Source organism: Equus asinus, chromosome 10, assembly GCF_041296235.1.
Source record: "Equus asinus isolate D_3611 breed Donkey chromosome 10, EquAss-T2T_v2, whole genome shotgun sequence".
Lineage (NCBI taxonomy): Eukaryota > Metazoa > Chordata > Mammalia > Perissodactyla > Equidae > Equus > Equus asinus.
This window is the reverse complement of record NC_091799.1, coordinates 104,705,842-104,733,371: the sequence shown is the minus strand read 5'-3', so window position 1 is coordinate 104,733,371 and position 27,530 is coordinate 104,705,842. Positions and strand designations below refer to the sequence as shown.

At 38.8% G+C, this 27,530-nt stretch overlaps 1 protein-coding gene across 3 annotated transcripts in view; it reads left to right on the top strand.

The window, feature by feature from the left end:
- The window catches only part of ADAMTS16 (ADAM metallopeptidase with thrombospondin type 1 motif 16), a 156,080-nt gene that overhangs the window by 47,293 nt on the left and 81,257 nt on the right, over positions 1-27,530 (top strand). For all 3 annotated transcript variants that reach the window (XM_044779502.2, XM_014828468.3, XM_044779500.2), the window contains exons 8-11: positions 895-1,000; positions 8,183-8,320; positions 16,355-16,508; positions 25,938-26,033. In XM_044779502.2, the coding sequence (XP_044635437.1) occupies positions 895-1,000; positions 8,183-8,320; positions 16,355-16,508; positions 25,938-26,033 (494 nt within the window). The remainder of the gene's footprint in view (positions 1-894; positions 1,001-8,182; positions 8,321-16,354; positions 16,509-25,937; positions 26,034-27,530) is intronic.

Here is a 27,530-nt window from a genome sequence, read left to right as displayed (position 1 = left end):
AAAAACATTCCCATAGGACTCAGTTTAGTAGAGGTTAGTCCTGACTGCTGGTTCCTAGGAAGCCTTGTTTGCGAGATTGGCTCTTGGCTGGCCTCCGAGACCTGAGGTTCCAGGAACATTCCCACCAGCCTACCTGATGTACCTCAACTGTCTGTGCAAATCCCGTCATTTATGTGGAACACCTGCTTTCCTTCTGGGAGTCTGGGATTTGGGTACATGCCAGGCAGAGGGTGCCTGTGTGATCAGCCACTAGTAAAAGCCCTGGACTCTGAGTCTCTGATGGATGTTCCTGGTAGACGACAGTTGACACTTGCTGGGGGAATTAAGCACATCCTGTGGAGCTCCACTGGGAGAGGTCGCTTAGAAGCTCCTGCCCGGCTTTCTCCAGACTTCTCCCCATGCACTTGTTCCTTTTTCTACTTTTGTTCAATATCTTTTTGTATCCCTGTTAAGTGAGTATAACAAATGCTGAGTCTGTGGATCCTCCTGGTGAAGCCTCAGACCGGGGTGGCCTTGGGGACCTCCTGACACACCCATTCTCTACAACGCTTTTTCACTTGGGCTTTTGAGAACACAGATGTTCATAGAAAAGGGCAGAAATTCTCCTCCATCTTCAGTGAATCCCCTCTCCTACTTTGTGCCAAGTATAACCTGTAATATGAGCATTTCATAGAGCCAAGAATGGTTTTCCACGCAGAGAGAATAAATCTCCTTCCCCACATTATTGAGAGTGCTTTATGCGACTGTCCAAGGGTTTCCTATTTCCTATTTCACCAAATGAAGATGAGAACCAATTTCCCTAAAGGACAGAGGGTAAATATACAGATAGAATACATCCCCTTTCTTTATTTTACAATGACACTGCCATATATCTTTGATCTTTATGCCCTGTAGGATTTGCGCCCATAAGTGGGATGTGTAGTAAATATCGCAGCTGTACAATTAATGAAGATACGGGTCTTGGACTGGCTTTCACCATCGCCCACGAGTCTGGACACAAGTAAGTTCATCTCCATGGGAGAATGGAAGCCAGGCTCCTTTCCTTACTGGATTATTGCCATAGAAATACTGATTCATTATGTCAAGCCTGTAAGGGGAGTTCACGTACATATATCCAGTGAGAATGTGATTGACAGGTGGGAAATGCTATCACGTAGGTACTTTGTTTTTATTTTAGTGCCACACCATGCACGTTCTAAAACCATTGCAATGCACGTGTTTACAGTTTTCTCCCTCTGTTCTTCCCTCATGTTCCTGCTCACACATGTGTGTAGGATTGCAGACAGTTGTATCAATTTCTGCTCCTTTGTCCTGTGTTTTGAACTTGGTCCTGTGGGCTAATCTCATTCCATGATTAGCTCCTATTGGGGGTCTCCAAATGGGTGAGGACAGTAACAAGCCCTCCAATTGTTAACATGTTACTCTTGAGGTTGTGTTCTTATATGGCTTGTATAATTTGTAGACATGTTTTTTGATTGTTGTACCAGAGCTTGGGGAGTGCAGGTATGACAAAAGGTCAGATCTGGTAGGAGCTGACTTGCTTCCTACTTTCCCATATGCCCAGCATTGTTGGTTTTGAAATGAGACAGCATCAGGGTGAGTGGAGGTTCTGGGGCCTTGGCACAGATGTACGCTGGTGCTGGACAAGAAGCTCTCAGCATTAATTTTTTTTCTTAATGGGGCCCACTTACAGACATTCTGCAATTGCCCTGGTTAATGTGAGGGCCAGTGGTAATACAAGTGTTTTCTTGCTATACTGCATCTGTAGTTGAAATTTCTTCTAGAAAATACACAACCAGGAATTGTAATCTTTTTATTTTTTACTTTACTCTGATTTTACTTGCAAATCACAAAACTTGTGAAAGGCAGTGCTTGTGATTTGGTTTTTGCAAAGCCAACCTCTCCATCCCCTGTTAGAAAATGGACAGAGCTCCCTCATGTCACCCTGCCCTGTTCAAAGCATCTATATGTATGTGTTTGTGTGTGCCTGCCTGTGTGTGTATACGTGCGTGTGCCTGCCTATAATGGAATCCCGTGGAGGCCCTGGGGACTTTGGCTGTGTGTGAACTGATGACCTGACAATGAAGGTTTATATCCTATTACTGATCCCTTTATCATTATAGGTAATGATTGACTTTTTCAGTGCCTTGAAAATTGCACCTACACTTCATAAAGCTTTCAGTTAAATCATAATTGTATTTTTAATAGACTGCTAGAGTTAAAACTTCAAAAACTCTCATTATTTTAACGACACGGGGCTCTTGCTGTCCTCTGAACCATACCTGAATTTAATTAAACAATCAAGGTAAGAAATATGTAAGTCACCGCGGGCTGAACAAATCAGCACTAGATTAGCAGTTGAGATAGGGCCTTGGCAGTGCTGGCAGTTGCAGGTGGTGAATTTAACTAAAGTTAAACTTGATACATCCAAACTGGGCTCTCAGTCTTCAATCTCAACAAGTTTCAGCATTTGCTTTTGTTTTCTCTTAGAAGTCAATTATTAGTATTTTCTTTCTTCACTAAGGCTGGGTCTACATGGAAAAAGAGCTTCTTGCAGAAAAGAGAAAAGTGTTTTTTCTTGCAAGTGGGAATATAGATGGAGGAAGGAAAGGAACTCTAGGTTTGGAGGAAGGGGACCCACTCCTAATAGAATTAACCTCTAGAAAATTATCAGCTCCTCCTCCAGCACCTGATGTTCAGAGGACATTGTGTAAGAGACGAAGGGGCCGGGAGCTCTGAAGAGTCGATGATGCCAATGAGGTAGCTTCTGATCATATTGAAATAGGAAATATATATGGGAGATGTGCAAATGAATCGCATGTGCTAAAGGCCAAAATGACTGGTAATAGTAATAATAATAATGACAATAATAATTGTAATACTTGGTCTTTGTGGAGCACTTTTACTAAAATGTGCAGAGCAATTTCACACGTAGCTCAGACCATAAGAACCACGCAAGACAGTCTCCATCTTGCCTTTACTAGCTTAGCAGGTGGACTGCTGAGTATTCAGCAAACATGAATGAATGGAAGGGTGGATGAGTCAGAGAGAGACCAAATGAATGAATGAAGAGTATTTCCAATGAGTCATTAGCTGTAGCAACTGCATCAACTGAGAGAGGCTGTGGCATAGCAGACTCAGTAATCAAACTCCATGAATTATAGTTGAATTGAATTGGGGACAAACACATTTATTCAGTTCATTTGTTTAATAACTATTATTCTTGAAGAAGGTTGATATAAGGATCAAACATCGTAACATAAACAGCATGCCTTTACCTTATCCTTGGCAATGAGTGCCAAACAGAGAAGTTTTTAAGTTCTATTCCTTAAGAATTGAAAAGTAATTTTACATCTATTGCATCGATATAAAATATCCTGTTTCACAGGTCCACTTCATTTCTTCAGCTTTGTTTACACTCAGAGGGCATTATTCAGGGTGGAGGAGTGCTTCTCCGTGCCCTTTGGTCATCCATTTTCTAATCCTTAAATCAAAGAAAGATTTCAGGTAACTGCCAGCCAATTTCTTTTACTTAGTTCACTTGTTTTCATCTTAAGATATCTTGTGGTTTATAAGGGGGAATCTAACCTACAAATAGAAATTTCTAAGAACCAGCACTTCGATTTGTGTTGGAAAAGGGTCAAAGAGAGGCTGGAAACAGAAGCGAGGATGTGTTCTCCTGTGGAACGTAGGACTGAGTCAGGACTGCTCTTCAGCTGGCGGTGCAGGGAGAGTGTCTTGGTTACATTAAATCACCTGACACAGGACATGTGGTTTGCTAGATGCAGGTGTTGAAGAATTAGCACAGACACATTGAAGGCTGAACGACACGTTTTGGAAAATGTGTCAGCTAGACATGGATCCGTTTAAAAAGTTCCCGCTTGCTAAGGGAAGTCATGCCATTTGTTGGGTAGGGCCCTGGGACGCTGATTTCAGGTACATTGAGGTTCTCCCACAGCCTAACAGTGACCAGGGCACATCGTGTGCTCTCCTTGTACCCAGGTTTCCGTCTGCAGAACCAATAGAGCCTGTGAGCCTCTTAGCAGTTGTGTGCAGACACAATTTAAGTGGCATTATTTGAGCTGAGCATTCCTAGGACGTAAAATAGGCCTAGAAACTTAATTTGTAGTATCATTGCAGGTTATTAATACAATTTTAAAACATATTTACTGTGCTCAGAAGTATTCATGATCTATCATTCCATCTCCTGTCTTTTCCAGCATTTGTGGACCCATTCACTGGGCATAATTTGCATTCTGCCAGCAAGGTGTTGTATAGGATTCTATGAAAAGACTGGTGACCTATGCTTTCCAAAAGTCTAACAGCAAGATAAAATAGACACAGCACACAAGGGATCAAGCAGTGAGGGCTTGCAGGCATTGCAGGAGACACAGTCAGGGAGGATGACAGAGGTCTTCCTGAAAGAAGCAGAATTGGCTTGCTAACACCACTCATCTCAAGTACACTTGGCTGGTGATGTTAGATGCTCTTTCAAGCATTTAATGGGGATGTCGACAGCTGCCCAGTTTGTGGCTGTGCTCTGTCGTCAACGGCTTCCTCCAGCTGGGTCAGGAAGGCACTGGGTGATCCGAAGGATGTATAGAACATCAGGCCCTTAAAGCTCCTCTGGTCTGGTGACTGATTGTCAGACTGCCTTCTAGGGAGCCCCAGCAGACTGGAGGGGCATTTCTTACCAATTTTATTTATTGTCATTCCTCTTAAGATTGTTTGTTCTGTGTCTAAAAGGTCTTTGGAACTCATTAATCTTGGGAAAACCCACACATACACATGTGCACACACACATGCATGCCCACCATATGTATACGAATGACATCTAGGTGTTAAGTGATTTGACCAAGAGCGCAGTTGAATCAGGGAAAGAGAAGTTTTGAATTTTCCTTTGTGACGTGCGTTGTGTCGGGTATTCTGTAGAGTTTATGAAGGAGGTTTTATATCCCATTTTATAGGTGAGGAAAGTGAGGCTCAGAGACTTTAAGTAACTTGCCCAAAATCACACTGCTTGTGAAGGACCGAGGCAGGACCCTGACGGAGGTCCCCCACCTCCACAGCCCGGTCTCCGGTTGTCTGACCTGCCCCGCTCCCCGGAGTCCCACCTGAGTGCTGTCTCTGCATCAGCCTCCCGCCTCTCAGGGATGATGGGTGTGCTTGCTAAGCCTGCATCAGGGCTCTGGACAGCCAGGTCCTATGTGTGGTCATGTTATCAGGCCAAGGGTGTGATTTACTATGCAGGTGACACTGGCCCACGGTTTCTTTGAAGGGTTTCTCGTGTCCTTAACTGTCTGAGCAGCCTGAAATAATTGATACGACCTCTAAAAATGCTTGGCTGTTCATCATTCTAGGTATATCATTAGTAATGAAGAAAAACTTGCTGATGTAATCGAATCATTCAAGAAAATACTGTAGAAGATGTTAAAAGCATCTGACACCGAATCTAATTCTCAAGTCTAATTTCATCTGAAACTATGTTTACATTTGGGTGTTTGATTTGGTGTTATAGATGGAAGGTTGTTTTTTAATTCGTTCAAAAAATACTGGTGGAGAATGTGTTATGGGCTAGCAAGTCCACTAGCGCTGGAGCTGTGAACATGGATAAGAAGAATCTCTGTCCTTTAGAAACTTATGAGATAGCTAAGAAGAAAAATATATTTATTGTTTTAACATGTGAGGTGATAACCACTTTGATTAAAGTACTATGCTTTATGGAAGCAAAAAAAATGTTGTCTGGTATCTACAACTTGAATATTAATTATATTTCTTGGTTGCCAAATGCCAATCTTATCATCAAAATGTGTTCTATTCATTCCTCCATGACTATATTAATGTTCATATCAAATGTGGTGCTTTCATACTAATGTGCTGGCATCTATTACAGTACAATACTTGGGCATTGTACTGCTTGGAAACACAACCTCAAAATAGTGGTGCTGAGATTTGGATGAGCATCAAAATCACCTTAGTGGGTTGGAATACACCCAAATGCCAGAGCCCAGCCCCCAACCTACTAAATCGGAAATCTACTGAGGTGGGCTTTGGGTAGCCACATTGTGCACTGTATTTCTCAGATATTCTGATGTACAGCAGAGGTGGTGATCAATGCTAGAAAGTGTCATTGAAAATACCTTAGAGGAAAAAATTTAAGACCAAGATATCCCCAGACCTGGTACGCAGGTGCTTTGAATTCCTTAGAAATGTAGGCAGAAGTGGTAGCAAATTTATCTGGGGAACTTGCTGGACCATAATGTGTCTTCTTCATATTTAGGTCAAGGGCCACCCAGGGGAGGGTACCTTGGTATTTCGTTTTTATCACTTTCTCCCCAAGCAGCCACCCATATGTGACTACAGTCTGAATACTTTCCATAGCGGTGACACATTTCCTCGGCCATATGCTTACCCTGGCCTTGATTGATGGCTTTTAATAGAACTTCAGAGAATGGGTGGAGGCTGAAATGACTGCATCTACATCACCCTTGGTACTGAGCAGGAATTTTGCAGAAATTTGACAATGTTTGCAGGCCAGATTTCCTTGGATACACCCTTCAATCATGCTCGGGTTACACTATTGCGTGGGTCCCGCCTGGGCTCTGACATCAGAGTGTCAGGTTCCAGTCCTGACACTGAGACCCAGGGCTAGGCTCTCTCCAGTCCTCAGTCTTGCTGTCATTATATTATACCTACCATATAGGCTTGTAGTGAGGTTTAAGGTAGAAAATATAGGTAACATGCTTAATATCCTGTCTGAAAAATAGTGAGTGCTTACAAGTGTTAGTTTTTACTTTTACTAATATTATTAAACAGCTCTAAGCAAAACAGTTAAGTGGGGAAATATGTCTTCAGCCTTGACAACCAGTGCAGAGTCTCTGTGCCACTTTTGGAACTTATTTCCCTACTGTTGCTGCCTTCTGCCCCTGCTGCCCTCCCTCCACTCATCATGGGATACTTGATGGCAGAATGTTCTAATCCAGTAACCACCTTGTCCTTGCTTTCTCTTTCTCTTGCCTTTCCACTTTCCTCTGTATCCTACTCATTCGAAACTTCACTCTCCAGGAACCCATGCAATGATTGGGCGGGTCCCCTACATTAACATCCCACAATGGCTCAACTCTCTAAGAATATATTTGCCCTAATGGAGAATCTTTGGAGTCCTATAGAGCTGCTAAATCCCCCAGGCTTTCTTCCTAAGGCAGTAAGTTGTGCTCTTCTTGGGTAGGTGAAGATGACAGTGACAGCCCAAAGCCTTAAGAAGTTAAGAAGAAGCAGAGTTGGTGGGAAGAGGTAGCTACTCAGTCAATGGGATTCTTATAGAGGCAGGGCTCCAGTTTTATCAAGTGACAGTAAGGGCTGCTGATTGGCATTGTGGGAGCTGAACATTTGCAAAGGACCCTATTAAGAGTGCCCACAGCCACTGCAGCTTGAGATGTCCCCATATACTAAGCCAGGGCTGGAGCCCCAAAGTGATCTGATTGTCAGTCAAGAGTAACAGGTGTACCTTCAAACAATGCCTCCAGATAAATGCAACCATAGCCACCCATTGGGGTTCCATGGAGCTACTTCCTCCAAAGGGATGTAGGGAGTCTGGTCAAACACTGTCCAGCTCTTACAACCTCCAGCAGTACAGGCCTAACATGAGATGGGGCAGCACTGGGTCAGTGTAGGGACAAATGTCAGCACCACCAAGAGTTGCAGTAGGTATTTAGTAGTTCTCAAATTTGTTAAGCATCAAACTCACCTGGGGAGCCAGCATCTATATTCCTGACAAACACCTGGAAATTCTCACAGCCCTTGGTGAACAGAAAAGAGTACAGAGAGAAGGAAGTAGTATAGAACATTGTCAACTTTATCAGGAGATCAAGTGAACTGCCCTCCACACCCCACTTGAAATGGTTTTTTATAATTAAAACATCTGCTCTTAGCAGATATCTGGACATGTGCTCTGTTTTGATATTGATGTTCACTTTCAAACACTCAGCAAATGGTAGCTCTTCAAGAGAGAACTATGAACACATGACTCTTGTCCACAATTTGACTGTTAGGACTTTATGTTTCTGCCTGACTAGCATACGGAAGTAGGGGAGTCTTCACCGTGTTGACGTTTGTTTGTTAGAGTATATGAGATAACCGAAACTGTTCTTTGTTTTGAAAGAACCATTTCTCTCTCTCGTAGCTTTGGCATGGTCCATGATGGAGAAGGGAACGTGTGCAAAAAGTCTGAGGGCAACATAATGTCCCCTACATTGGCAGGACGCAACGGGGTCTTCTCCTGGTCACCCTGCAGCCGCCAGTACCTGCACAAATTTTTAAGGTATGAACTCCTGGAGTTGGTGTATCTCTTGGCGCCTTGGATGTTCCCTGCCTGATCAGTCTGATCCTGTTCAAGGATTCTGAGGCTCAAGTGTGACTTCCCAAGATGGTTCCCATTTGAAGGTGTCTTGAGACATTCAGTTGACCAAGGAGTTTGCCAAACACTTCCTTGAACATCGAGTCCTTCAGGTTTACTGTGACATCGTTTGACTTTTAGACTCAAAGGAAGTCCATAAGATACTTACTGAACCAAGGTATTTGTCACTAACATTTATTTTTTAAAATTCCTGCGCTATAACTAGACAGTTTCAGTTCAAGAATAGGCAGATCTAGTGTGAGCACAACGGTAAAGCCCATATAACTTTTTCTGCTTTTCTTTTATTTTTTTACAAAATATAATTCTTATTAGGAGGAGACACTTGAGTATATAAATCCTAACTTGGCTCTAAAATCCTGTAATTTTAAGAATTATTTTTAGAAAATTTTATTACAGCACTAATTCATTTAAAGTAAAGAACATTGGAGAGGTAGGGCTTAACTCTGAAAAAGACACAGTCAGGAGATTTTTAAATTTTAGAGAAAGAAGGGACTTTAAGAAACATCGTGGGATCTACTAATATAAGGTAGATTATCCCCCAAATCTCAATGGCTTTATGTTTAAAGTTCACTTTAGGCTTTAAGCCGTAACTTGGTCTTTATTACCACAGTCCAGCACAGGTTGGTGAGGTCTCTGCTCCACACAGTCCTCAGAGACCCAGGTTCCTCCATCCTGTGGCTCCTTCCTATTCTAGGGCCTCGTTCTCCACTGCAGCCAGATGGTGGCCAGGAGAGAGAGAGAGCGCTGGAGGGTGTGGGGGCCAGGGACTGGATTCTGGAAGTGAGAACTCAGCTGGTGGCCCTCCTGCTGCCTCTTCTTTGGTCCTCTGGAAGGTCTTGTAACGCGTCTTCTGAGCCAGCATCCTGCCCACCAGCTTCCAGGGACTCCGGTCTTCCACTTGTGATCCTTCCTCAGAGTCTTACTCTGAGACCTCAGTCAAGATCAATATTTTGCCACCTAAGGGAATGAAGACTGCTTTCCATATTTTATGCCACCCAGGAAGAGTGAGAAGTTTGTGGATAATATCTATATCCTGGTAATATAAACCTGTATTTTAGGAATATCCACTTGATCACTTTTCTTTTATTTCTATTTCCAAAAAAGGCAATGCTAACATTATTCCACAACTGACATGACAGATTGGGGTCCTTTTAACATTTGCTGTTCCCTGTACGGTATTCTCTGGTCTCAAGTTGTGGATCGTTAGCATTGTTTTTAGCTGTTTCTTGCAGCTGTTCAAATTTGTTTGGTGCATGTGTGTGTGTGAAGAATTCTGCTTGCTGGAATAAAGAAGAATATTCACTTTAAGCTCATAATGCTCTTATTTGTATTTATAAGGAAATTTTGGAGTTTTCTATATCCCAAATATTTTCTATAATTTTCTAGATTCTTTTTCAAAAATTTTCACACTAGTGGTTATGGTAAAGGTATATAAACACTTTTAATTTTTTAAAATGTGCTCCGACAAGTCAGAAAACAGAGGATGCAAGGTCTGGGTGTGCAGTGAGAATTGTCATAAAAGAGCCCAAAAAGTGTTTTTAAATTGCCGAGAAATATAGGAAAACTCATGGAAAGAAAATAGTTATGTGCTTGGAGAATAATGATGACGTTAAATGTGGGCTGTAATTTTCAAATCGTTGTGGGATCCTACAAACGATTAGTAAGATTCTGGAATTCAAAGCCATTTTTGTTCTGTGATACTGGAACGGGTGAGTGTGTACTGAAGTATGCTCATTTGTTTTTGTGCCAATCAATAAAACTCTTCTGTAGCAGTTTAGTAATAAGCCTTTATTTTCAGGAATTTTACTCACTTCTTAGGACCACATGATTATAAATAAATATGCAAGATTTTACATAATCACAGATTTGTTTTCTTGAAAGATTAAATTTTCCAGGGAAGTCTCTCATTGTCAAATTCACTATTGAGTTTTGTTTTCCTTGAGACAACCGGGTGTGAATGGGAGTTGCTACCGTGTGTTAATCCTGACTTGTCATTGGCTTAGCGAATCTGAGACTGTCTTCTTTGACATATTTGCTGACTTCCTGCTTTCCAAGTAAACAAAATACTGTTATATTCTCCACCAGTTAGGTGGCTATTTGGATATGATCCCAACAATGAGTAAGGATAAGTGGCTAACTTTTAGAGATGAATCTACTTTCCTTTATTAGCAGTCTAGCATTTGGTACATGGAAAAAACATATAATAAGGGAGCTAATTGGGCCTAAAGTTGTCAGCACAACTTTTCTCCATACTGGGTAGAGTCAAGAAGCACAGATACGTGTTTGGAGTAAGTTCATCAACCTAGTCAATAGTCGTGTGTCATTTCCTATGAACAGACCCAGACCTCATCACATTTGCTCATGTCTGCATCTGGGTGGCCTAGGGCTCAGGGACAGTTTAGCTCATTATTTTAAACTTAATGACAACATGGACTCATCTTCAATTTACTTTTTGAAAATTGAATCATGTACTACCGACTAGTGAACATGCCTCCCCTCTGACCACATAAATCTACATCAATGCGTGAGAAAGGCGACCATCACAGGGAAGTGGAAGTTTGAGGGGTGTCTGGATCCCCTTCAGTACCCCATAGCACTGCTGTCAATGAGAAAACTTGATGTGACCTTAGAGTCCATTAAGCATGCTTTTTGGCGTAATGGACATAATATATTTCAGCTCACATCTTGCTCTGCTGAATAAAGTTCCTCTCAAGAAGAACAAGCCAACAAGTCAGGGCTCATTGTAGTTTCTGCGGCGTGGCTGGGAGACTGGAGAATGAGCATTGCCGGGCAGCAGAAAGAGCAGCAGAGGGAAGCAGCTGATATGCTGACCGTGTCCTTATCACCTATGTCTGGGAAGATCTTGACCTTGGCATGGAATGTCACATTTTTCTGGGGACCCCCGTTTTCTTACTTGGAAAAGGAGCGGATACAACTAAAATATCTCTCAAGTTTTTTACATTTTTTGGTTCATTAATTAAAGTGGGAAAAGGATTTTGAAATGTTGTTGTGGTACCTTTGGCTTTGCCTTATTTTTTGCATTAACATTAGTTTTGTTGTGGTTAAACATATATACAGAAAAGTACAAAATTATAAGGGTATAGCTCAATGAGTTTTCACACAGTCAACATCGTAGTGTAACTTCTATCCAGATCAAGATATGGAGCACATTACAATAGCCAAGACATGGAAACAACCTGTGTCGCTTGAGGGAGGAATGCATAAAGGAGATATGATGTGTGTGTGTGTGTGTATATATATATATACACACAATGGAATATTATTCAGCCATGAGAAAGAAGGAAATCCTGCCATTTGTGACAACCTGGACAGACCTTGAGGGCATTGTGCTAAGGCAGGCAGAGAAAGACAAATACTGTATGATCTGACTTATATGTAGAATCTGAAAAATCAAATTTATAGAAACCAAGAGTGGAATGGTGGTTACTAGGGGTGGGTGATGGGAAGGATGGCTGAAGACAGTCAAAGATACAAGCCCCCAGTTATAAGATGAATGAGTTCCAGGCATGTGCTGTGCAGCGTGGTGACCAGTTAACAACACTAGATTGTATATTTGAAAGTTGCTAAGAGAGTAGACCTTAAAAATCTCACCACAAAAAAAAAATAAAATTCTAACTACATGAGGTGATGGATGTGCTAACTAATCTTTCAAACAAAAGATATGGACCACAGTAAGCACCCCAGAACCCCCCTGCTCCCGCTTCCATCATTACCTCCCTCTCCCCCAAAGGTAGCCCTTCTTCTGACACAGGACACCGTCCGTTAGTTTTACCTGCTTTTGAACTTTCTATGAATGACATCCTAAGGTATGTGCTATTTTGTGTCTGAGTCTTTAGCTAAATATTGCAATTATGAGATTCATCCTTGTTGATGCATATGAATATAGCATTGGTTTATTTTTATTGTGTTGATATGCTGCAACTTATTAATCCATTCCATTAGTGACAGACCATTTGCGTTTCTGCTTTTTGTCTATTATGAGAAATGTTGCTGTGAATATTCTTTTGGTTTAAAGATTTATCTCTGATTCTACACAGGAGTGGAACTTCATCGTCATAAATACACGGTCCCCAGTGTCAGTAGGCACTGCCAAATGCTTTCCTAAGTGGTTATGCAAACTTACTCGCCCACAAGCAATTATGGAAATTCGAACACTGGTCTTGATCTTCTTCATTTTAGCATTCCAATGGGTGTGTAGTGGCATATCAAAATGGTTATTAATGAGATTGAAAACCTTTTTATGTGCTTAGTGGCTGCTTGAATAACCTCTTTAGTGAAGTACCTATTCAAATCTCTTGTGCATTTTTAAAACTTTGGCTTTCTTTTCCTTATCTCTTGATGGGAATACTTTATATATTCTGAGTATGAACACTGTCCATTATGGAAAATACGTATTGCAAATATCTTCTGTCACTCTATGACTTGACATTTATACTTTTAATGGTGTCTTTTGATAAACAGAATTTCTTAACAATGTTTTTAACAAGGTCCAAATTATCCATATTTTTCCTTTAGGATTAGCACTTTTTGTGTACTCCTGAAAAAATCTCTGCTTAGCCCAAAGTCATGAATATGTTCTTCCTGTGATCTCCTACAAGCTTTATTCTTTGGCTTCTCACATGTAGACCACCTGACTTTTGTGTAGGGCATGCAACAGAGTCAAAACTTATTTTGTTCATGTGGATATGGTGATAAATTGCTTGTAAAATGACCACATGATTTTCCTTCTTGCACCCACATCATTGAGTACCTCTGCACCCACCTCGCTGACTCTGGGCTTAGCTGTGAACTTCTTTGGCCAAGGGGACAAGAGCAGAGAGGCCCAAGCATGAACCTAGCCAGAAGGACCAGGGGTGAGAAGCGGAGTTTCAGCTGTTCAAATGCAATGCGAATTGGAGCCAACTTTCACGGCACAGCATTGACACATGTGTTCCTGCATCTGTTCCCTCCGTGGTTTCTTCCAGGCTGCCATTCTGAGCTCTTCATTGTTATTGACCAGGCCGGGCCCTCATCCTCACTGCCCTGTGCTTATTGTCTGGGGCTTTACTGGCCAACACATGTCCCCTTTGCATCATTCGTCACTCCTTTTGCATTTATTTCTATTTTTCCATCTGAGAACATTTCCTTTACATCTGAGGAAGCCCTCCTAGGGTTTTCTTTGTTTGTTTGTTTCAGTGTGGGCTTCTTAGTGGCATGTCCTATTTTTGTCTTCATTTTGCTCTTCAAAAAGGATATTTTAATTTTGAATAGAATTCTAGTTTAGCGGTTGTGATTTTGCAGTTTTTTGAAGCTCTCATTCTAATTTTTTTTGGCTTCTGTCATTTCTGTTGATAAGACAGTTGTTGGTCCTTCATTACTCTTTTGAAGGTTACATGTCTGTTTTTGTCAGATTGCTTTTTATACTTTTCCCTGTAATTTTGGTTTTCAATAGAATTCCCATCATGTACTTACGTGTGTTTTTCTTTTTTTTTGTCCTTCTTGGGGCTTAGAACTGATTAAATCTATGGTTTATTGTCTTTCATCAGTGTTTGAACATTCTTCGCCATTTTATTTATAAATATTGATTCTGCCTCATTCATTCCGTCCTCTCATTTTTGGATTCCAATTGTGTAAATTAGACCTTTTCCCTCTATGCATATTTTTGTATATATTAGTTCTCTGGTGACAGTCTTCATCTTAACTGCTATTCTTTCAAAACTATTCATCGCAATAACTTTAAATTCCATTTCTGATGACTCCAGTATCTGGCTTACCACTGAGTCTGCTTCTATTATTTGTATATTCTTTTGGATTTCAATCATTTGATCTCATCTTCAGGTACTCCTGGTAATTTTGAAGAAATGAAGGATATTGTTTGCGAAAAACTTACAGACAGAATAAAGCTTCCGATGATATTATCTTTTATTTCTGGCAGACAGGGTAGCTGCAGTTTATCTTAACCCACTTTGGGATTGAGCCGATGCAGACCTGGCGGGCAGTCTTTCTAAACTGGTCTATTGAGGTTAGTTTTTACTCCTAGAGAGTAGACCTATTGTGGCTTCAATGAAAGTCCTGTGATGTTTACCAGGGCCTCTCCTTTTTGCCAGGCCTTCAGTTCCAATTTCCATCTCCCAGCCCCACCAGAGTGCCAAAAGCTTTGCTCAGTTTCTCAACTGCTTGCCTACTACTTTCCACTCTGCCACTTGGCTTCTTGTCAGCTGCTTCTGACTCATCAAATTCCTTGAGGAGAAAAGTACCACTGGATGTTGAGTTCATTTCTGTGATTTCCTTTGCTCTGGAAATTTTCATCCATCATATCCTTTTTTGTCTTGATAGCTTTCTGATGCCTATGGAAGAAGCAGTCTGATACATGTTAGTCCACCATAGCTAGAAGTGGAAGTCCCCTTTGAATTGAGTTTTAAGGCTCAATAATAAATAATAGATTACGTTTATATGAACTGTAAAAATTCCTGAACCTGTGAACATTTGTCTTAATTTTTCAGTCTCTTGCTTGGGCCAATCAATTTAGCTGTTTTTCCTACTTTCCTATCCATGGAATGGAAATACTATGTCCAACCCTGATGTAACCTTAGGGACATAATGGGGAACATCTAACTAGTAGATAGAAATCATCGGAGATCCATTAGAGAGATGTGCTATGGAATTCTAAACAGGCCAAATCACTCCTGCCTTTGAATGTTAATTGTACTTTTATTCATTTTTCTTTACTCTTAAATATAGCCTTACGTCGTGATCATAGTAGCAGTAATAGACAAGTCCTTTATTGAACATTCCAGTGAGCTAGTCACTGCTCTTAGCACTTTCCTATCATTTGATTGAATCTATACTTCTTAGTTTGCTCTTAAAAGGCTTCTGACCTCCTTGCATATAGGATTAATATCTCATCCGCAGACTGTTGCCACCCCTCATGTTTTGTGTATGTGGATATTAATTGAGGGCATGCGTCAGTGGGCCCCGGGGTAGTGGAATCTGGCACTGGGGCTCTGGAGACTGGGGCCAAAAAGATTCCAGTCAAGGTGGACAACCACACAAAAAGAAGTTTGGGATGCATGAGCAGATCTGCTGTTGTTCAATTTATTGTGATTACAGAGGCGCTTTTTTGACTTATTGAAATTTATAAGTAGGATTTCATTGCTATTTGCAAATGCTTATCTCTCCTCCCTCTAAATGCAAAAATTATACCTAAGTGTGGAGGGAAGGAGGTACTCTATTTGTGCTGGAAGAAATCATTAGTTGGTTTTTAGCCATCTGCTAGTTAACTTGAGCAGAGTTGATCTCCTTCTTGATTTGGGAGTCTAGTTAGAAAGTTGTCTGAGTATATGGCATTCCTGGTGAAAATTGTTACAGCATCTCATGTGGAACTTCTGAAAGCAGTAAGACATTGCGCAGGTGTCCCCTAGCCTAGGACAAAAAGGAAGGAAAGAAGAAAGCAAGGAAGGGAAAGAGAGAGAGAGGGAGGAAGGATGGATGGGAGAAAGGGAGCGAGGAAAAAAAGAGAAAATTCCCGTCTTTGAACTAGGCTGATTGTGTTTTGCCTTTTATAATGCCCATTTCTATCTTTCAATTGCTTCTAGCAAGAAGTGTACATAAAAGGTGTCTGTAATAGAGCTCCTCTCATTGACATTTGGTTGTGTTATTCCATTGCACTTTACCCCATGATAAGTTTGAGAAATCTAATGAAGAACAAATTGCCTTCCTGGAGAAGGTGAAACGTATTATGAACAATTTCAGTAAATGTGGCCCCTGTATTTAAATGGAATTAAGATAAATGTTATATTGGACCTTAGGAGAAAAATGTCTCCTCTTCTTTATACAAGGTGTGTTGTCAAACTGCATGATAAAAATGTGACACAGTTGAGCGTCTGTCTTGGGTAAGTCTTTTGGCATCACCAGCAGCCCATCTCCTCTTTGTTCTAGCACTGCCCAAGCTATCTGCCTCGCTGATCAGCCAAAGCCTGTGAAAGAATACAAGTATCCTGAGAAGTTGCCTGGAGAGTTATATGATGCAAACACACAGTGCAAGTGGCAATTTGGAGAGAAAGCCAAGCTCTGCATGCTGGATTTTAAAAAGGCAAGTGATTATTGGCAAATGCTCAATGCAATATGATTCATAAAACTTTTATTCAGTATAACTGACATGAATGCCTTCTGCATTTATTGGGTACCTACCACATGTCAATTTCTGTATGTTAGGGCTGGCCCTATATAGCAGGAAACATATGTTTTGCTGGCGAAGAAAATGATGGTAGATAGTGTTGTGGGTTTCAGTTTTCATTTGAGAACTAACTTGGCATGTTAGGTTAGCTCTTTCTGATTTATCATGTGGGAGCTCAGCAATAACTTTTGGTTGGTATAAGATGGCAAATTAATACTCTGCACTTTTTTCAAACGGTATTAAGAAAACAATGTCCCCCCTTGCCTTCCTCCCGTGTAAGTATAGTTTACTATAAAGCAGCAGCCTGTCTAGGGATTCTGATTATTAAATTCTCCCAAATAAAGCATTTATAGAGAGTTTCTCATAGAAGGTAATACCTGCTCCATCGACCCCAGGGACATCCTCAGCGTGGTTTCCTAATAGAAATTCCTCATATAACACAGAGATGTGCTCTTGCTAGACAGGGAAAATCGAGATTCAGGAACTTGCTCTACTGAACCACAAGGAAAGCTAGCCATAAATTAAGTGAAAGTAACTATTTTTGAGGTTTCTTTTATTCTAGTTTATAATGAAATCAAAAGGAACATAGACAAAAAATATAGTCCTCCAGAAACCTCCAAACATTTCAGAATGCCCTGGGAATATTCCCAATTTAAACCTAATGTGATAATCTTCTTTCTTATAAACTCCAGTAGAATTCCCCCAAGGATCACTTACAGCCGTGCACCAGAACTGGATTCTTATCTCCTCAGCTGGGCAGGCTCAGCTTGGAACAAGAGTGATAAATCAGTTAGCATCAGCATATATTCCCAAGATTGCCTTTTCTGTGGGCAGAATATGTGAATTCCTTAAGATTTTTGATTGCATAAGGAAAAGGAGTATAAAATTAATGTTTTCTTTCAAAGATGGGATTTTCTCCATCATACTTCTGGTTTCCACATTGTTTTGCTCTGTGACCATGGACTATGTAATCCGTGGTACCACATAGTGCCATTCGGAAAATATAGAAAATAAGAAATTAATGAAGTACATCTGTTTATTATTGAGGAAATATTTACATGCAGTGAAATGCATTCATTTTGGGTGCACAACTGGAATTTTAACAAATGTATTCACCCATGTTACCAGCATCCCAATCAAGGTATGGCTTATTTCCATACAGCCAGAACGTTTTCTTTTGATGCTTCCATTCAACCTCTTCCCCACCTCAGTAAATAACCATTGTTCTGGATTTTATCACCATAGATACGCTTTGCTTATTCTGGAACTTCGCAGTTGCCGAGTAAAGTGTTTAATATTTCACCATTAAATTTACTCTTAGCTGTTGGTTTTACATACTTACCTTTTGTCAAATTGAAGAAGTTTCTTTCTGGTCCTAGATTATTGAGAGATTTTATCACAGAAATGTGTTGACTTCTGTCAAATGTTTTTCTCTGCATCTATTGATATAGTTATATTGTTTTTCTCTTTTATTCTGTTAATGTGGTGAGTTATGTTGATAGGTTTTAATTTTTTTTCATTGATTTTTGAATGTTAAGCCAATCTGCATTCCTGGGATAATCCTGCTTGCTCATAATCTATTACTCATTTTTATATTTTGTTGATTTGATTTGGGAATATTTTGTTCAGGATTTCTACATCTGTGATCTTAAGTGATATTATATAGAAATCTTGTTGTCTTATAATTACCTTTCAAGAATTTATATCAGAATTATGCCGACCTCAGAAAATGAGTTGAAGTATTTTCTATTTCTTTGTATTCTTGAAGAGTTTATACAAGATTGGTATTATTTTTTTCTCAAATGTTTGTTAGAATTTACTAGTGAGTTCTGTCTGTGAGAAGGTTTTTGTAATTACTTATTCAACTACAGTAACATATATAGGGTTATTTAGAAGAAATTCCTGGTAGGCTGATCAAATTCATTGGAAAAATAGAATCAAAAGTGACACAAGAGAGCTTTTCCAATGAATTTGTCCGTTTTATCTAGGTTCTTGATTTTTTTACCAAAAAGTTCCTTGTAATATTCTCATTCATCCCTTTAATGATTGTGGGATCTATACTGATATTTCCCTTTTTATTCCTAATAATGGTGATATGTGCTTCTTTATCTTCTTTTCCTTGATCAGTCTAACTAGGAGTTTACCAGATTAATTAATCCTTTCAAAACCTCAATATTTGGCTTTGTTAATTTTTTAAAAAATGTTGGATTCTTTTCTATTTTATTAATTTGTGTTTTGTCTTTATTATGTTTCAAGGCTTAATGCATCTTTATTTTTCTTGCTTTTTAAAGGATAAACTTGGATTATTAACTTTAAAACTTCCTTCTTTTCCTAATATAACCATTTAGCTATATTTAAAGCTATTAATTTTTTTATAAGCAACATACTAGCTAAATCCTGAAAATTTTTACTGTTGGATTTTTAGTATTACTAAGTATAAATATTTTTTAATTTAAGTGGTTATTTTTCTTTAAATCTTGTATTATTTGGAAGTATATTATTTAATTACTAAATAATTGATTTTCTAGATAGATAGCTTATTAATTTTTATTTCTAATTTAGTTGAATTTTGTTCAGAGAATATCTATATAAGTATACTTTTGAAATTTGTTGAAATGTATTTCATAGCCCAGCATTTGGTCTGTCTTGGAGAACATTCAGTGGCCATTTGGAATGAATGTGAATTCTGCAGTGGTTGGGTGTAGTCTTCTAGAAATATCTATTTTGTTGATTTGTTTGATATATCATTTATATCTTTTATATCCTCCATGACATTTGCTACTGGCTATGTCAATTTCATAGATATGAGTGTTAAGATCTCTAACAGTGATTGTGTATTTTTCAATTTCTTCCTTTAGTTCTATTAGTTTTTGCTTTGTGTGTTTTGAAGCTGCATTAGTAGCTGCATATACATTTAGGATTATTATGTCTTCCTGACTCTTTCATTATTAAAAGTTATCCTTCTTTATTGTTGGCAATGTTACTTTTCTTGAATTCTACTTTATCTGACATTACTATAACCACGTCAGCTTATTTAAGAATACCCTTTGCATAATATCTTTTTCTACTCTTTTACTTTCAGTTTATCTGTGTTTTTATATAAAATGTGTCTGTTGTAAACGTCCTTTAATTTGGTATTGCTTTTCTATCCAGTTGAACTATCTCTAACTTTTACTAGAGTATTTAATCCATTAATATTTAATGTTATTTTTGACTTAGTGGATTTAAGTCAACCATTTTGATTTTTTTTTCCTATTATTCTTATTTCTTTTTTATTTTTCTGTTTCCTTTTGGATTAAACTTCTTTTTTAAAAATTCTATTTTTTGCCTTGATGTTCTTTTTAGCTATACCTCCTTGTATTAATTTTTAGTGATTGCTTTAGAGATTACAGCTGCATCCTTAATTTACAATATGTGTAAAATTAACATGGTTTCACTTTATGTGAAATGCAAGATCCTTACAACAAATAAGTGCCTGTATCCCTCTTCCACATTTTGTATTATTGTCATTATGTATTTCGTTTCTATGCACAATAGAAGCCACATGATATAATGTTATAATTTTTGTTTTAAAATAGTCAGTAGCTTTTAAATAAAAACATAGATATAAATAAATCATCTTTTATATTTACCCATGTATTTGCCATTTAGTATACATTCTTTCTTATAGAGCAGTTCCAAATTGTATCATTTCCTTAGGGCCTGAAGAACTTCCTTTAGCATTTCTTGTCGCACAGATCTGTTGGCCACAAAATATCTTTTTTTTTAAATCTGCAAATGTCATTAATTCACCTTCAGTTTTGAAGACTAGTTTTTATGAATTTAGAATTCTAAACAGCTTTTTATTTTTTTCTTCCTTTAGATACTTTAAAGATATTATTTCATTTTCACCTGGACTCAGTAGTTTCTGATAAAAAATTGACCATCGTTGTATCTTCCTTCTACCATTTCAAGTCATTCATTTAGACAATTCAACAGACTATAACTTTGGGTTATTTTAAGTTTCAGTTCCAGACTTACCATTTGGCTCTTTTTTTATAGTCTATGAATTTCCTTACTGAAATTTCCCTTTTGTTCATTTATTATGTCCATTTTTTCCTTTATAGCCTTGAATATATTTATAACATATCATAATACATTATTATTTTATGTTATATATATTTATATTATTATAATAAGTGAATCCTTTTGATACTGTGAGGTTTTGTTTTATTCTTCCTTAGTGTTCATCTATCTCCATTTTTCCTTAGCCCTGGAGTATAGCCTATACTCTTGTTGTAGTTCTTACTCATGTGGCATGGACTTCAGGCTCTCCACTGGATGCCCAGGAGGCTCACTGAGGTGTCTCCACTCTGTGTGGGCCAGAATTCTGATGTCTTCCAGCACTGTGCAACCTCTGTCTTCCAGCCCTTATCAGCTTTCAGCCTGCACCTGCTGCCCTCTGCTAGACCACATGGAGTCTCATCCTGTGCATCAGCTGTTCACCCCTCAGATATAGATCTGCAGGAAATCTTCACGTAGGCATCTGGAGCCCCCTACTCAACACAGCTTTTTCCCTTCTGGTCCCGTTCCCACAAATTCCAGCTACTTCTGCAGGCCTCAACTCCAATCTCTGCATCCTCCATTCAGTGAGACTGCTGTCATCTGCCTGTGATCCATCTCTCTGCACCAGGGTCAGCAAAGTGCTCCCAGGCAAATAGCTGGGACAAAGGTGACACTTACCTTATGAATTGCCCTTCTCTTGAGGATCATGTGTTTCCCATTGCAAAAGTCTAAAACAATTGGCCCATGTATTTTGTCCAGTTTTATAGGTTTTGTATGTAGAAAAGTGAGCCAGTTACCAGTTACCTCATCATGGAGAGTAGAGGAAATATATTTTGAAATTTAAAAAAAAATACACCCATCAAAATCAATAGTGTCAGCTCATTTCCTATGATGTAAACTTGTTCTGCAACACAAATAAAATTGACCTGTTCTTGTATAAGTTAAATTCTATCTGCATAACCAGCATCTCTAATATACTGAATCTCAAATTTAGGTGTGGTGTGGCGATTAGGTTCATTATTTCCCATGTGAATTGAAGCAACTTGGGACATTTTCAACTATAAAATTTAATTTTTTAAGTGAACTCCTACTGGAATTTTATGAAAATTGATCTATTTTATTAGGTTGAAATGTAAACATCCAGAAATCTTCTGATGGGAGAATATAAAATAATAAATAACAAACAAATTACCCAGTGCCTAAACCAGCACTTGGCACATAAATAAAAATGTGCTGAGCAGAGTGATAGATGGATGGGTGATACTTTAGAAAGAGATGAATCTCTTTTAAGTACCATGTGCGATTTAGTTTGAAAAGTTAATAGATAAGGCAAATGCCTATATATCCTTCTCTTGAATAAATGAGTGTGTATTTCGTGTGCATGCATGTATGCTTACACACTTGTGTATAAATTCACACACATATATGGCCATGGAGTTCTCTGTCCACTGATGCCTTTTATAGTGATAATGAGAAATAGAGATAAAAGCACCCCACTACTTGAAAAATAAATAATTGCAATAAATTGTTTATCCCATTATAACAATATTTGTAAATGCATTTTCAGTGTGTATTTTTAGAGAGTCTAATACTGAATACTAATTCATTTGAGAAAATGAATCCAGGGGCACTCTGTTCACAATATGGAAATGCCACAATAAGTTTTCAACCCAGTCATCTGAAAACGTTGGCTTTATTTAGGGTGTTAGGTTATGATGTTAAACTTAACTGAGTCAGTATTATTGAAGTGGGTCTTTGTGAATATAGCTCTTAAATTATGGGATAAAAGAGCAAGCAAGAGCCTTCATTAAAGATAGTATTCCTTAGCTACAAAGATGAAAGCAAGAGAGAACTCTCTACATGGGCTTCCACTTTTTTCTTCCTAAGTATTATTATAAACATTGTGTCTTTATCAAGCACCTATTCTGCTTCATCAGCATTGCTTGGTGGTCTGACCCAGCAGTCTGAAATACAAGCTGCCAGAATTACTTTGAAATTTGATCACCTTAGTGTCCTGGGTACTGTTGTTAAATTGGGAGCTCCTCCCATGCCCAGCACGTCTGCATTCCAGCTCCCTGGCCCTAGAACCATGATTTAATAGGCTCTTTGTTCCAAGGGGACCCTGAAGTTTCATTAAGAATGTAATGACCTGCAACAATAATGCTTAATTTAATACAATCATTGTACGTTTCTCCAGAAGTTAGCAGTTAAGTCAAAGTATGATAAAAGTGAGAAGGAGTAATCAGTGTTTGGTTGTTTGGTCGTGGCTTAGTTTTCATTTTATTATCAAATTCTTTGAGATACTAGAATTTTTATTTGTTTTCCAGCATAGAATGTCATGCTTTTATTAAATGACAGATAATTACATCTGTAGGGTACCAGGGGCTCAAATGCTTTTCGATATGTTGAAAAACAGTAACATGACTTTTATGATATTTCAAGGCCCTTCTAACTCTATTTCTACCTGGAAGACTGGAATTGGGGATTGAGCAGCTTCCAGGAAGAGGCTGAAACACACAGGCATAGACTGAATTAGTGGATCACGTGTTTTAGTGGGGGCTATCACCAGCATCCAATGTTTGAGAGTTTTATACTTAGAAAAGTTGCAAACCATTGCCTTTAATAGTATCTTCCATCTGTATTTCTTTATTCTGCATTATGTTCCAAAAAACTGCAATGTGAGAACATTCTGAAAATACTCTGAATGGTAGAGTCTGGACCTGGTATCTTCACATAGTAAAATGCCCTTTGAAGTTGTCTTAGATGTTTTTATGATCACAATTCACTGATCATTAATTCCATCTTACACTAGAAACATTCCTGCTCATCCTGTCCATGCCTTCCATAGGAACAAACTAACATGTAATCAACTCACTCAGAAAGCATTTATTGAAAGGCAGCTAGGTACTGAGCATTGCACCAGGTACCAGTGACAAATATATAAAAATAATTTAAGATTTTAAAACACCTTTTGTTTTATGTCATCTTGGATAATCTTTGAAATGACCCCATGAATTAGTATCACTCTCTCCCTAAGACTGAGAGCTGTGGTTGTGCTGGAGTCTCCTCACAGCCTTGAAGTGAGAAAGGAAACAGACACTGGTTTGGTGCCTGTTAGATGCCAGGCCCTGAGTCTGGCATGTTACCTGCAAACACTTGATTTAGCTCCCAGGACAAGTCGATGATTGAGTTTTGTCATCCTCAAGCATGCAGGGAGGACATTGGGGTCCTGTCTGCCCAGATCTGCCCTTCTGATCCACATCGGATCTGCCTACCTTCTCAGAAGCCCAAACTTTCTACTGGACCACTGTGGCTGTCTCCCTGCTGACCTAACCACAGAGCAGCTGCTTCTTTCCATCCACCCATTCATTTGTTCATCCATCCACACATTCATTTGTTCATGTGTGTATACCCAGCCTCCTGAACCCAGAGGTCTCTATGCCCCATCCATCCAGTCAGTCTCTATGAGCCACCACTCAAGCACAGGTATGTCTACTCCGCATCTCTGGCCAGACTCTGGTTCTGATCCACCATGTTGCCACCCGGATGTTGAGCTTTGGGGTCCAGGAGCTCCAATTTCAAGGGAGCTTTATTTATATCCTGGTATTGTATCAAGTTGTCATTCCCGCAAGCAAACGGAGCTTTCCAGTTGTCACTTGGGAGAGTTACAGACACTCAGGCCCCTGCTTTTATGGATTCCTTGAGGTCTTCATATGGCTCTGATCTGTAAATACCATTCTGACAAAGAACAGAGGCCCCCAACACAGCATGCCAATTAATGTTGTAAGAGCCAGGCAGAGCACTAACCACCAGCATGACACGTTTACCTCAGTAGTGTTTAATGATCCTGGAGGACTTGCAGGAAAATGAAATTTAGTGGAACCATAGTTGCGACCATAAGAGATTATCATGAATACCTCAGAATAAAAGTAATTGATATCCGAATTAAAACATTAAAAATATACTTCTTAACGTTCCAAGTTCCCAAAAGCTTATTAGTGAGAGAGAACAAGCAGAAAAAAATATAAGACTGTGTCTTTAACAAATACCGTAACTTCTAAATACATAATTCAATGTAGAGAGGTGATTTGAGAACTAGGTTTATGAAGGCAACATTAACATGGATTATTAAAAATGAAATCCTTCATGAGATGACTCACACAATGCAGAAAACCTCCATGTGAGCGCCTCTTTTAACATGACTGAAATGGGGAATGAAAGTACAAATGCAGTGAAACGCTGTCTTTCAAGGAGAACTATGTTCAAGTTTTTCTGTGTTGCATTTTCTTTATAGTACTTGCATTTTCTTTATAGTACAAACCATCTAGTAGATGCAGCCATCAAATATCTTGGGAAATAGTGCAGCACTTGTTCAAATGTTCAGAACAGTTGTGCAGATAATTTAAGAAAGCTTTTCTTCACGTGCAGTCGAAGCTGCCACCAGAATTCCTGAAGTTTCCATCATTTCATGAGTCCTACTGTTTGCCCTTCGCTAAGACATTCCTTTGGGCTCAAAAGAATATGAAAGTGAAAATAATTTCTTACACTTGAGTGGCTTTTATACTGTATAAAGAGCTGGCTCAGACATCACATCTTTTCTGACTCCTTCCCTGAGTCCTCCAGGCAAAGCCCTTTCTCCTTCTGACGGGCTCGCCCTGCCCTCTGTTCTTCCCTCTCTAGGGGCCCCTCTTCCCACGTGCACCATATCGTGATTTACAGCAAATTTATCCCTGTAAGACCAAGCTCCGCAGGGTAGCTCTGGGTCAGATTCCCTATGGAACTTCTCACCTAGCAAGGCACCTGGCATGTTCTAGGCCTTCATCAAAGGCCTGGGGATGGTGGATGGGTGAATGGATAGATGGATGGAAGGATGGGTGGATGGATGGATGGACAAGCCAGCAAGTTGAATAAACATCTTTCTTTGGAGGTGAGGATTCAGACTTGGAGAGGTTTAGTGGAAGGTGGAGTCAAGAAAAAACTTATAAAATGTTAAGTTTTATTGTTTAAGTTTTTGTAGTTTTCTGCAACGTCTGGATTAAGCATACTTTACTTTTTAATTTAGAAAATACAATTTTGTTAAATTTGTGATGAATAAATACAAATAAAGTTTCAGGGATGGAATTAACTTGAACCAAGTTTATAACATGAGTCTTCTGAGTCTTCACTCTATCATATGCATCTACTGCTAAGTAGATGTCAGCTTTTAATTTGTATAATTATTTTTCCCGTAAATTTTCCAGTGATATTTTATTATAGATATATAGACCATTTATAATACTAATGACTTTTTTCCCCTTATAGGATATCTGTAAAGCCCTGTGGTGCCACCGGATTGGTAGGAAATGTGAGACTAAGTTTATGCCAGCAGCAGAAGGCACTATTTGTGGGCATGACATGGTAAGAAGCTAATCTTAGGTACATGCATCATATTCAGATGTCAGAGTCTTTCAATCCATGCATTTTTTCTCCTCTTGCATTGGTATTTTTCAAGCTCATCTTTCTCATATATACGTGCGTACCTGCACTTGTGTCAAAAGATCGCGCTTAATTTATATTGATGCTATGAAGATGACTCCTTTTGTCACTTTTCCGATGATATAGTTGATGAGCTATCTGGAATTAATAGACATAGATATCAGGCAACAGGTGATGATGGAATCTGTTTAATAAGGGGAAACATTAAACCCTTGACCACCATTTAGCCATGTAAAGAACCAGTGTTAAGAAGTCCTGTTAAAGCTGCAGAGCATCGATTTGAAGATCCTGGAGTAGACCATTTTGACCTATTGTTGCTACTTTAAAAAAAGAGAGAAGCTATGGTAGGGAAAGGAAGAAATACAGCAGACAGCATATTTATTACTAACTGGTAGAGAATGATAATTTTGTCCTTGAAACTTAAAAAAATAAATGATCTTAACACTCAAGAGTAATATTTTGATCCTTTTGATTTAATCTGTGATTGCATTGTTTTTTTCAGAATATAAAAGACTCTTGATAAAGATATAAATATATTGGACCCAGATTGTCACTGTAACCATCTTGGTTCTATATATCTGAACTTATTAATAATACTAATGAATGTGAAAGAGAAATGTATGCCTAAATATCATTGATCTATTATGTTTAAATTTCCAAACAAATTTATCAAATCCTAAATATATTTAAATGTGATCATGAACAGAAAGAATTTAAAAATGTTAACAAACATTGCTAATATGCATTCTTATGTTAAATTATTGCAATGCTGGCTGGAGAAATGAGGTAAACTTACTTGAAAAATCAGCCAACAACCATTCATCCTGCACACCTTAAATGCTTATTTTCAGTCCTTCAAAGACAGAGAGATTGGTAATTAAATCCTTCTAGTGATATAGGCAGCATGTAAATTAATCCATGACAAAAAAAAGCTAATAAAAATGCTTTCAGTTTCTTGAAAGAAAAAATGGATATGCTGAGGTACTACAAGGCGGAAGTACCAATTGTCGCAGAAAGCCCAGGAATTTACCTGAGTATTAAGCTGCAGATGATCATCATTTTCTACACAGAATTGATAAAAATTTATTCTTCAGTTGATAGTTTGCAAAATTATGTCATCTCGTGAAAGACTGGCAGACTTTGCATGGTTGCCCTTAAGTTTCTGCCCACGCAGGCTTGGGTTGGCCCTCCAGGAGCCCTGCTTCCTTTACGGCCATGAGCTGTTTCTCCCCTGGGTAATGTTGTAGCTGTGCTGCTTCCTCAAAATAACCCCTAAATTCTTGCTACATTTTGTTTACTTTGAGAGCACAGTTAAATTGATTTTCAGTGATATTTCATATTATTTTCCCTTATGTTTCTAAATATAGCTTTTTCCTTCATGTTGAAAAGAATTAGGGCATGTTAAGCCAGAATAAGTGC